The sequence below is a fragment of the Cyprinodon variegatus genome, unplaced genomic scaffold (genome assembly GCF_000732505.1).
Source record: "Cyprinodon variegatus isolate N-32 unplaced genomic scaffold, C_variegatus-1.0 Scaffold105, whole genome shotgun sequence".
In the NCBI taxonomy this organism is placed as follows: Eukaryota; Metazoa; Chordata; class Actinopteri; order Cyprinodontiformes; family Cyprinodontidae; genus Cyprinodon; species Cyprinodon variegatus.
In genome coordinates this window covers 447,240-459,581 of record NW_015150558.1, presented here as the reverse complement: position 1 = coordinate 459,581, position 12,342 = coordinate 447,240, and the positions used below count along the sequence as shown (strand labels likewise).

Sequence of the window (12,342 nt, the reverse complement as noted above, 5' to 3'; positions counted from 1 at the left end):
GGGGGGGGGGGCAGCATTTGAGGACGGACAAACATTCAGCTGACAAATTCATAATTTCATCTCATCAAAACGGAAAAACCCATGAGAATAAGAGCAGCCCGCAGCATCATCCCCTGATTCACAGATTAAACTGGTTCAGTTTATTCATTTAAAAGATCATGCAAAATAAAAACAGCATGACTTATTAGAAATCACTGCCTTTTATCTAAATCTCACTTCTGTTTTCTTTTATTCCTGCCTAAAATTCTTTTGGTTTCTGAAGTGCAGAAAAAAACCGTTTAGAAAATGCATTCACAGATTTCCAAGATGTACGTAACACTGAGTGCGTAGTTTGCACTTATAAAGCCACTTTTTATGCAAAACTTCAGTAACTTCATGTCTGAATCATGTGTTTTAATGAAATCTGCAGAACAGAACCAGACGTTGGACTCAAATGAAACTGTTGCCTTCACTTTCGATCATACAGCAACGAAAAACAAAACAGGAGCTCTTATTGTGAAAGGAGTGACAGGAAGTAATGGGCGGTACGCAGGATGTAAGAAATGTCTGATGAGAAAAATGGTTAAAAAAATGGTGATTCTTCCTCGTTCGGTTTCTTTCGGGAGTTCGAAATGTTTTGTGGTTTTTCTGGGAAACTAAACTCAACGAAAAAGTCAAAGTTGATAAACAACCAATCAGAAATCAGAGCAACTCTGTTGCCGGGTAGGAAATGTTGCAGTGAAGTTCAAGGATTGTGCAGCTCTCTGGACAGTTCCAGAAAATCCTGATTCAAACTTCTGGATTCTTCTGCTGACAAGGCTTATGGTTAATGTAGTTTTTAAGATTATGTATGGAAGCTCATTGTAGCCAAAAAAAAAACAGATTTTGTTTCTTTTTAATTATTCAGGTTTTTATTTATTTGTTGACATTTCTGAAGAGAAAAATTTTAATTTTTTTTCTAATAATTGCAGAATTTTTTTTTTCTTCAAAGGTGAAACTGAAAAATAATGAACAGCATCTTCAACAGTTTTTTTTTTTTGACTACATCTTGATCCTAGAACATCTTTATTTTCACAGTATTTGCACAGCTATTTGATTGGATTCTTAGTGTTTTTTTTATATTAAAATCAGGAAGCCATAATGTATGACGTGAACATTAAATGGACCAAATTTGTTTTTCAAGATGTTTTTTTTTTTTTCATTTTTGAAGGTCTGAATATTTGGCCTCATGTCCTATTTTTTGGAGAATTTTTTTTTTTTATATTTTTAAGCTTTTTTTTCTTAGAATCATATTAAAAAAAAAATCAAAATTTTTCTATTTGTTGATTTTTTTTAATTTTATTTCCTGCTTCCTTCTTTTTCTGCTTTTTTTGGGTATAATGTGCTTCCATACATCCAGACACTCTTCTCTTTTCCACACCATTAAAAAGGATCTTTTAAAACAGATGTAGAGATCAAACGCCCCCTGGTGTCCGCTGATGGAATTAATCAATGAAAAACTGGATGTTTGAGATTAAATCTGGGTTTGAAAAGTTAAGTTAAGTTTAATAGATTTTATTTCCAGTTTTGCAATAGTTTTCAGTGTAGAATGTAAGTTCAGATCAGCTGAAAGAAAACCACAAACTTTGTTTCTTTAATTGCAAGAAGATACTTTGATTATCTGTCTCACTCCTCATCTTTGCTTCATGGAGAGGTGCATCATGGGTAGTGTAGTTTCTCCGTGGTGTCTATGAGATGGCCTTGGCTTCAGGCAGGAAGGCCTCCCAGTATTTAATGAGCTGCAGGTCAAGAAAGAGAAAACCGATCAGTTTCAGATAGTTTAAGGATTTAGCTGCAAAAATTAACCTAAAAAAAAATATTTTTTTATTCTAAGTATTGAATCATTTTATAGCTTTGATTTACTTGAATAATATAAAGCGAATCTTTTACCTGCTGTTGTGTTTGAACCAGCGACTCCAGGTATTTAACGATGATCATTTTAAAATCCTTCACTCTCTCTTTCTATAGAAAAACAAAAACCTATTCAGAATAAAAAGCAGAAACTTTTCCAGGTTTAAAATTCTCAGTTTTTTTTCTATCTGACCTCAAACCTGCCGACTTCTTTGCGGATGGTTTTGGAGATTTGCTCAAAGTCTCGCTCCCCCTGCTGGACTTTTCCCTCCAGCTAGAAAACAAAGGAGGAAACATTCAGCGTTCGCTAACCTGTAAACTAGAAATGTTGAGATTTTACAGCCTTAGAAGGAAAACATGTCTGATGATCCACAACCGACCTTAATCTGTGAATTAGTTTAGACTTCTATGTAGATAACTATCAGACAGAAATGTTTAAAAGACTTTAGAAACCATGAATTAAACTCATGGCAGGAAACTTATTTACTCCTTAATATCCTGTAAACTTTGATGAAAGACGTCCTTCATTTATAGATAAACTTAAAAGCTTAAGTCTGATTTCCTGAAGTAAATTTTCAAGTTGAACAGTCATTGGACCAATCCAATTCGAGATAAAAGCAGAGGGCGGGATGTGATTGGACCACTGAAGGCAACCAATCAGAGCAGAGTGGGATTTAAGGAGGCGCCATCAGCGTCTCCTGTTAATAAATGGAAATTGTCTATAAACCAAACTGAACGATTGTTGTTCTCTACTTCAAAAAACACTTTAGATTTTAAAATAAAAAAAATTTCAATTATTTTTTCTATATTCTTTTATCTAAAAAGTCAATGTATAACATGGATGCATAAAAACCTGCATTTTATTTCAGTGTTAAAATCTGCTTAAAATAAAGATTATAATTCAAAATGTCACCGGACCTTTACTGGTTGATGATTTTCTTTATTCGGACCCGCTGATTTTTAATTGGTTACCCTTGATCTAAAGGGAAAATAAAAATAGTTTCCTAAATAATTCAACGATTTGAGATGGAGTTTAAGGTTTTAATGTTTATGTTTAAAAGCTAAATAAAAATTTAGTCCAACACTGGGAAGAAAAGGCTTCAAATTTTAGTGAAAGTCGTAATTCCGATAAAAATGGTCATACGCCATTAAAATTCACAATTTTAGTGTAAAAGGAAAAAAAATCTGAGATGAAAAAATTGAAAATATAAACAAAAGAAGTAAGAATTTTATTAAATTTGATAAAAATGGATCAGAACCTGAAGTAGAAATTAAAACAATAAGAACTCTGAGTCTAAAATAAAATTTAAACAAAAAGTTCGACACTAAAGAAAAGATTTAGAGTTTTGAGACTAAAATCAAAGTTCTGAGAAAAAAAGAATAAAAAAAAAACTGTAATAGTTTCTTTAAAAGTGAGAATTTTGAAGAAAAAGTCAGAAAAAGTTTCAAATTTGTGATTTCACGTTTTATTTCCAATATTATACAGATTTCACAGCTTAGACTGTGACCTGATACGGCTTGAATCATAAATTATTTTATTACTGATTCTGTTATTCAAACAAACAACAATATCAGAATAACTGACCCATAAATTATTAAGCAATGCGTCACACAAACTTTAAACAGCAGGGTGGCGTTTCTATCAGCTGGCTTTTATCAGAGATTAAACATGCAGGTTTTTAGCTTTCGGTCGTTATTGGAGCGATTTCCATGATCAAAATCAGAATTTATAGAAAGAAAAATGTTTGAAATTCAGAGAAAAGATTTAGAGTTCTGAGACTGAAATCTAAATAAAAAAAAAAAAAAAAAACTAAATTCTGAGACAAAAAATTATATTCTGGGATTTTTATCTCAGAAATCTGAGAAAAAGGAAACCTTACACAAAACAATTTGTCGAGAAAAAAAAACATGTATTGTTTTTTCAGCGACGCTAATCTTCTCCCATAATTCAGCTGATGAATGTGATGGAAGATGGTTTATGAAAAAACAACAAAATATAAGAACAAAAACTAAATACGCTGAATTAAAATCCGCTAAACGTGAACTAAAGGAGGCAACGAGGCGTGAAGCAGCAGACAGACAGACGGACAGACACACACACACAGACAGACAGGCGGGCGGGCGGGGCAGCTCCTACCTCCTCAATCTCCTGGCGGTGGGAAGGCATGGCGAGGGAAATGCAACAAAATTTAAAACAAACTCAGAGCTTCCAAAAGCAAAGAGATGAGCAAACAGCGAGCAAAACTAAATCTGACCAGGGAGGAGTTTCTGAAACGTTTTTTTTAAAGCAAACAAGTTTCACTCCTTTAAAGGAATTCATGATATTAAATAAAGTCTTTAGGAGGAGGTCAGAAAAATGAAAATATTCAGCAAATATTCCTCATTTTTTGGTCAAAATGAAAGAGGAATGACGACCTGCTGAACCATCAGGACAGGTTGGTAATGATGTTTAAAGATAAAGAGGATTCTCTCATATGAGAGGAACTTATTCATCGACGGATCCTTTCACAGTCTGGTTCAGTTTGTCGACACTTTTCCAGGATTATCAGAGCAAACAGCTGGACTGATGAGAGCGAACAAACGCTCTTCATCGTTTGACTTTATAAACGTCTCAGCTTCTTTAGCAGCAGCAGTAACGTTACAGACCCGATGCATTGGGGCCTGTGTCATTTATTAATCATAAAATCAAAATAAAGGCTGTTTGCTTCCTTTCACAGGAAAAAAATCGAAATCTAGATAAGTCATTTTTCTTTAAATAAGTGCATTTGTTCATTTGACATTTTGCTAATGGGACAAGACAATTAAACACTTTAAAATAAGAAAACACAATTGCATGGTCTTATTTCAAGTGCATTTTATCCAATTATTTTATTTTAGGAGTAAAAATACTCATTCTATTGGCAAAATATCTCATTTACCTGCTCAAATTAAGTGTAATTACACTTAATCTCAGTAATGTTTACTTATTTCTAGATCGTTTTTCCAGTGTTCGCAGATGTCTGTGATTCTTTGGACCCTCCAGATCGACTCAGTCTAAAATAATCTGCTCCAAACTGACTGAGAAGTTGTTTAAAGTATTAAAAGAGTTAGTTTTTTTTATTCAACGCTTCGTTTTTATGAAGCCAATCAGCCGTTTGTCGTTTGGAGTTCTTCATCTTTAATCTAGATCTAGAAGGACGCCTTTTATCTGGATCATCGTTGATTTAAGTTTTCACTGATCTGATTTTACTCCTTTCCAACTCTCTCCCTCAGTCTGACACCTTTGAAGCTTTCTGACGACCAAAATAAAACGAAAGCGGCAAATTAATGCATGATTACAGGCACTGTATCTTTACACATTTAAAAAAATCATCCAGACAGAATAAATTGATAATTTTATTGTTAAAATGTCTGTTTGAATCTAAAACATCAGCGACTTTAAACCGATTTATTTGTGAGCAGCAGATTCAGAGCAGACTGTAGTTTGTGTTTGGTGCCTACAGGGGGCAGCGTGGGCTAAAGCTCTAATTTAGACTGAAGGAACCTTCATCACAGAGAGGTTTGATACTGATGATGATGATGATTAAAAACCCGACGGAAACCAAACCTGAATCTATTATTTTTTTTATTCAATCTTAAAAAGAAAAATAATTATTGTTACATTTCTGTGTTTTTATGAATAACAAATAAAATAAACTTCATAATAGTAATGGAAATATATTAATGACCTTTAACCCCTAAGAAGAGATAATCAGATGAATTCAGAACTGGTTTCTTCCTGTTCTTCAGGTTCTGCTCAGCAGCAGCAACAAGTTAAAATGTTCTCAGAAAAAGCCGCCGTGTGTTTCCTGTCAGAGCCTGAACCAAAACCCGACTCCTGACAGGAAGCTCCAAATAAATGTTGGTTGTAACTCTACTGCGATGGCTCCTCGCCTGCAGCTTCTGACAGCCTCCCTCCCCCACTCCCCCCTCCCAAAACCCGGCTCCTGACAGCCGCTCAGGCCCCCGACCGCGCAGGCCCTCCGCGTGCGCGCGTGGATCCTGACAGATGAATTTCTGCTGTGACGGCTTCAACAGAAGCTCTAATAAAGTACTTTTCGACTCTCCTGTTTGTCGTGGCGAGTTGGGCTGAAGTCTGCGGGAAAAGAAGTTTTCGGATGGATGAGCCGAGTTTATTTCAGCAGCTGAACCGCAGACTGTGAAACATGAGGGATTCTCTCAGCGCCCAGTTTATTTCACTGGGAGAGCAGCTTCCTCTGTGATCAGATGTCAGAGCGAAGCCACTCAGGGTCCCTTTAATGGGTTAAATACCTGAACCCTAATATGAGCTCAGATTCAGCCTTCACCACAGCTTCGTTATGTTTAGATCACCTTAATATTCTGCAGCACATCGTTCAGGGTTTAAACTGATCAGAACGAGAATAAAGAAAAGCTTCTCAGCTAATTGTTGAGGAAATGGTGGCCGGTTTGTGGAAAATATTCAGTCCAGTCTAAATAAGCTGAAGGATGACAGCAGCCTGAGAGAAACCTGAGGATCATTGGCTGCAATGCTGGTTTCCACAGCCAGGGGGAGCTATACGCCCTTTAATGACCTGTTAGAGGAGGAGGAAAGGAGTCTGACAGAAGATGACCCACATGAACAACCTGCAGGACCAGACCAGGGTCCAATATCAGTTATAATCCAGAACTGGATCCAGATCTGGAATCACATATGATCCGGATTTACATCTAGGCATGACCTAGAACTGGATTAAAAAAGTCCACATTTTGTAATTCCTTGTGGTTTGAATTCTTTATTTCAGTGTCTAAGTTGTCTAAGAAATATTCCCACCCCTGACAGATTCAGGCTGTTAATGATTCTTCTAATGGAGCTCCTTTATTTTGGAGCGGTCCAATCCGAGTCCTGACATTAATCTGAAAGAGTCCATGGAGGGAGCTAAAGATTAGGGTGATGGTCAGGAGACCTACCAAACACTAAGACTTAAAGCTCGTCACTAACTAGCAGAGAAAAGAAACAAGCAGCTGCTCAGTGGGTTTAGGAGGAGTTTGATTTTATTGAATTTAATGATTTTTATTGATTTTTTTTTATTGGACATCCCTGAGGTTCCTTCAGCTGCTGCCTTATTCACATCTCTCCTCATCGGATGTTAAACTAAGAACCCAATGCCGAGTTTGAAGTTTGTTTTTAGTGATGAGCCTGGTTCTGTTCAAGGTTTGCATGGAAAACGTAAAGATATGACAGAAACTTTGAATACAGCTGAACTCAAAGATGAATAATCTCTCAAAAAATATCTAAAGAAATTTCTTAGAATCAATTCCCTGATATTACAAACGGAGCTGGAATCAAAATGATATTTAGACCCGGTAAAGTCCAATTATCTGTGTCATCTTTTTAACTAACCTTTAGGACATAAAACAAAGTCAGGATGTAGACGACCAGCCTGGACTGGTTTCCATTCTTTGCTCTTATTGTTGCAGAGTTAGAAATAATCTCTGCTTCCGTCGGAACCCGTTTGGTTCTGGGAATGTACCGAGCTGCGCTCTCACCTCCTTGATCTCATCTTTGGCCTGCTGCAGCTTGTCCGGTTTGTTGGTGAACTGCAGCTTGGCTTCAGCTTCTCGTTTCTTCTGCAGCAGCATCTGGCTGTCCTGCCACTTCTGCCACGTCTTCATCCGCTGGTCAAACACTCCCTGGACACAAACACAGCCGGGTCCAAAGTCAGGATCACAGCAATAAAAACGGAAACAGTTTTTTTTCTGGGAGGATTTCTGCGTCATCATTCCTAACTTTTCCAGGCTGGATGTCTGTGACGGTTTGAGGAGAAAGAGTATGATAATAAGACTGAGTGGGCTCTGAGTTCTGTAGAAGTTTTAGTCCCATTTCTCTCACTCTTGAGAACACTACAGTGAGTTCTCTCTACAATGAAGTCCTCTCAAAGTGAGGGAAGTGCAAGTGAAGATTCTTGCTAAGAGATGGGACACTGCTAGTTCGGTTCGGTTACCATTTGCATGTTTGCAAGCGATACAAGGCTTTGTCTATATAAGACTCAAACTCACTGCAGATCCAGACATTTGAATTGAGAAAAGTTCCTGGAGGGGAAGCGAAACGTCTTCAAATCTTGGAAACCAAGTCCAGTGGATATTTTTTGAACTTTTACGGAAAGACACTGCTAGATGGTGGTAATGCCCTAGACATGACGTGTTCACTTACGTCATGCGTAAACTCAGCGTGAGTCACAACCGTCCGGGTTCTGTCCATCAGCTGCCCCGGGAGGCGCCGGCCAAAATCGGAGTCCCTCAATCGGATCAACTGTGAGCTAGATCCCACTGACTCTGCTGAGCTTGAACATCCAATATCCAACTTCTAACCAACTTCACTGCAGTCATAATCATCCTACTTTAGGTAAAAAAAAAATAAATTAAATAAAAAAAACTCGCTAGATTTGTGTATTGCGAAAAAAATAGCGATTTTGCAATATTAATGTTTTAACACGATGGCAGAGAACTCAGTTGTATTTATGTCTAATATATTCCAAAATATTTTTTTCTAAATGTGTGGTTAATTGTAAAAATATGCTCCCAGTTGTGTAGCTCTTTTCCACAGATGGACGCCATTTCTCCCTTCGCTGAATGATTTACAGAGTATTCAGGGACACCACTGCGTTCCATGTCAGCTCTTGACCGCCCTCAGTCTGAAGGGGTCATTTTAAGGGTTGAAGGGCACTTCCCCCTTGCTCTTATAACTATTGGGTCACACTACCCTTACAAATGAACGCGAAAAACCGAGTGTGACGGCCCAAAACGAGTACAAGTGAAAGAAATGGGACTGGGCCTTAATCCAACATGGTGGCTGTTTTTTTCTGTTGGTTCCCCGTCCGTCTCTGCAGTCGTACCTTGACGGCGCTGATCAGTCGGACGTAGTCTCCCAGCAGCTCAGAGAAGAGGTAGAGGTCGGCGTTGGCCTGGTCCTGGTGCAGCTGGTCGATCTTCTCCTCCACCTCAGCCAGCTGGGACAAAGCTCGGGACAGCGCCGTGTGGTCCTCGCTGTTCCCCAACATGGCCGCTGACTTGGCGAACTGCGCCGTGTTTACGGACAGCTCTGGAGACCAGAAAGGCAAAGAACCTAAATCGGTCTGTGCAAAGTTCACTACATAACAGGCTGAACCTCCTAGAAAGCCTGGAGAACCAGCGATCGAGACCTACTGGAAAGATGAGAGGAAAGTCTGCATGTTTGGAGGGAAAGAAGGAAATGGATCCAAACTCCAACAGTTTTTCAGTGATAGTGGCGTCTAAAAGTGTCATGTTTCAGTTAATTAGCGCTTAATTGGGAGAGTATTAAATTCAGGTATGACTTTTTTGACTGAAAAACTAAAGAAAGAAAAGTGTTTAAAAATCTCTACCAACAGTAGTCAGGAGTCAATTATATTTTATTTATCTAAAAGAATAAAATAAATGTACAATATCAATGAGAACTTTTATTTCCTTAAGGTTTGAAATAAATAATTTCATGAAGAATATTTAAAGATTTGTTGGGTTCGACCTGCTTCTTGTACATAATGTAAAAACGGTGGCATCGTGCCCCTGCTGTACGGCGCCTCTCCTTAATTTGGTTGAAGTTTAAACAAAGTTTGCTTTAAAACAAAAAACACTGCAGATACATTTCCTGGAAATCTAACATTTTTTTAGCTTCAAATATTACATCTTCAGTGTGGAAGTTATTACTGAAGGAAGAAAACAATGACAGTGATCTTCAGTTTCACAAGCTTCATTTTCCCTTTGGTTCCACTTTAATCTAAATGAAGAGATTTTAAATAGGAATATTTTTCATAAATGTAAGCGGAGGATTAGAGCGATATATGAAGCTGTTGGAAAAAGGTGTGTATATTTCATTCTCGCTGTAGAAGAGAGTCAGCAGGTGACAGGAAGCGGCAAAGATCTTCATCTTTCTCATGTTCTAAAAACCTCAGATATTTAAAAACCGTCTGCGGCAGACGAGCTAACGTTAGCCCCGGCTGCCGCAGACGGTCTAACGTTAGTACTGGCTGCCGCAGGCAGGCTAACGTTAGCCCCGGCTGCCGCAGATTGTCTAACATTAGTACTGGCTGCCGCAGATGGGCTAACGTTAGCCCTGGCTGCCGCAGATGAGCTAACGTTAGTTCCGGCTGCCGCAGACGCAGATGCTGCCGCAGATGGTCTAACATTAGTACTGGCTGCCGCAGACGGGCTAACGTTAGCCCTGGCTGCCGCAGATGAGCTAACGTTAGTTCCGGCTGCCGCAGACGCAGATGCTGCCGCAGATGGTCTAACGTTAGCCCTGGCTGCCTTTACCCTCGGAGGTGCGCTGGTTTCCACGGTCCTCTTAACTTAGGGAATTATTTTTAGATTACGCATTAAATCAGTAAATGGTCCATATTGAAGCTTAAAGTATAATGTTCTCGCCTCAAATGATCTTAAAACATACTTTTATAGAACATTTACAGAAAAGAGAACTTTTAACTTAATACTGCGCTCTGTGAACGCTAACCTGGAAGCTGCTGCTGCCGCAGTGCATTCTGGGACAGCTGTTAATCTCAAGAACATCAAGTCTGCTCTAATGCATGCTGGGTAAAGAGGGAGGGGCCAGAACAACTTCCGGGGACTTTGTCCGTTCTCGCTCTGTTCTTGTGAATTGGAACAGCACCAGGGCTGATGCCGTTTCACGAGCACACGAGAACGCACAAGTACACAGATTAAGAAGTGGGCAGAATGATCCCGATGCTTTTATTGTGGTAACAGGAAGTGTACCTTTCCTGTGGCAGACCAAAGACTCCACACTGGCATGGAGTTTCTTCAGCTGGATGTCCAGGTTCTCAAAGTGCTGCTGTTTCTCCTCGAACCACTGATGGAGAAACAGAGTCTGATGAAGACTTTAATTAACTTTCATTCATTTTCATTTCCTCTCCATGTCTTTCCCTCATCTTTTATTTCCTCTAATCTTCTTCAATCTGTTCAGTAGAATCATGATCTTCACTAATTTTCTCTCCTTTATGCTCCTCCTCTCTACCTTCCCTCATTCTTTATTGTGTCACAGCTTCATTTCTCATTTTTCCTGCTTTTTTCCTTCTATCTAACCTTCTACTCTTCCTTTCCTTCCTCCCATTCCCCTGACTCCTCTTTTATCTCCCTTTCTTTTCTCTGTGGGTTCATCCCTCTGTTTTCTTTCACTCACGGCGTCTGACTCGTTCATCTTGATGGTCATCTTGTTGACGGCGTCGGCGGCTTTGTTGACCATCCTCAGGATCCCGGCGCTGCTCAGCGCCTGGGTGTTAACGGCCCGCGGCAGCTGCACAGCAAACACAGACAGGAGTTAATCTGCTTCCTTTAATTAGCTGATTTTTCTTGTCTTTCATGTAGTTATTGTTTCTTCTGTCCTTTATGGTCACCCATTTTATTTTATTTGCTCCACTTTGTTTCTGAAGCAACTTTAGCAGCGGATGAGTCTGGAAACAGGCTCATTTTTCTTCATTTTGGGAAAGTTTTACCTTTTCTCTCTGCCTCCCCCCGCCCTGCTCAGATCTCATTTAGCGGGAGCGGCGGCGGCGAGGGGGCAGCTGAGTCCCCGGGGCCCTCGGTGAAGGAGGGACGAGGGTAAATGACTGGACGGGGGGTAAAGTAGCTTTAAATTGCGCCCCCCTCCCCGGCTTGTTGTTTCATTAAACGAACAGGACGGAGCGACGCGCTCGGCTTCCTGGCGATTCATCTGCTGGAGCTGTTGACACGGAGGCATTTATTGGGTCCAGAACAATCCCAGCCACAGTTAGGGCGACGGGCTGCCAGGAATGGGTTTGGGGGGGGGGGGATCGGGCGGACACGACAGGACGAAATGTTTTAGAGGATTAAGTCTGAGTGGAAATAAATGGAAGGAACGGAAAACGTCAGCAGCCCTTAAACCCCCCGCTGGTTTTCAGAGGATCTCTGGTTTGACCTTGTTGGGAAAAAGAAACAAAGACGTCTGAGTTTTCAGACTTTTCTCAGACAGAAGTGTTATTTATCTTTGACTGGAGGAAAAAAAAATCCACTATACTAACATTGGTGTCAGATTTTCTAATTTAAGAGAAAATATGTCTATTTGCTGAAGAAAAAAAACATTAAAACCCTTTGATCAAATTAAATAATTTCAGGCAAATAAGTGTTAATGATGCCGATTGTTTGAAAAATAAATTATGACAACAGACATTGAACATATGTCTGGTTTAAAGGTAGAATTATAAAATAATGATGTTATACATGAAAGAATTTTCCCTTTTTAGATGATAAAAAAATCGTAGGGAAGTCATATTTAAATGTCAAATCATTCTGGCTTAAACATGCATATAAATATACTCTTTATTAGATGATATTGTCCCAAAATGTAGGAAAAATATCCTCTCTTAAAATCTGTGTTTTTTTTCGTTATCTTCTTTAGGTCAGTTAGTTCTACGTCAGCCTGAACACCTAAATTCAGCCAATCATATA

At 39.1% G+C, this 12,342-nt stretch overlaps 1 protein-coding gene across 1 annotated transcript in view; it reads right to left on the bottom strand.

The window, feature by feature from the left end:
* Window positions 1-1,314: 1,314 nt before the first annotated feature.
* snx2 (sorting nexin 2) overlaps window positions 1,315-12,342 on the bottom strand; it is a 28,216-nt gene continuing 17,188 nt past the window's right edge. The window contains exons 8-15 of the mRNA XM_015374545.1: window positions 11,057-11,170; window positions 10,633-10,726; window positions 8,742-8,947; window positions 7,396-7,539; window positions 4,007-4,018; window positions 2,063-2,143; window positions 1,909-1,980; window positions 1,315-1,757 (exon numbers count right to left, since the gene is read on the bottom strand). Coding sequence (XP_015230031.1) covers window positions 1,707-1,757; window positions 1,909-1,980; window positions 2,063-2,143; window positions 4,007-4,018; window positions 7,396-7,539; window positions 8,742-8,947; window positions 10,633-10,726; window positions 11,057-11,170 — 774 coding nt within the window. The 3' untranslated portion in view covers window positions 1,315-1,706. The remainder of the gene's footprint in view (window positions 1,758-1,908; window positions 1,981-2,062; window positions 2,144-4,006; window positions 4,019-7,395; window positions 7,540-8,741; window positions 8,948-10,632; window positions 10,727-11,056; window positions 11,171-12,342) is intronic.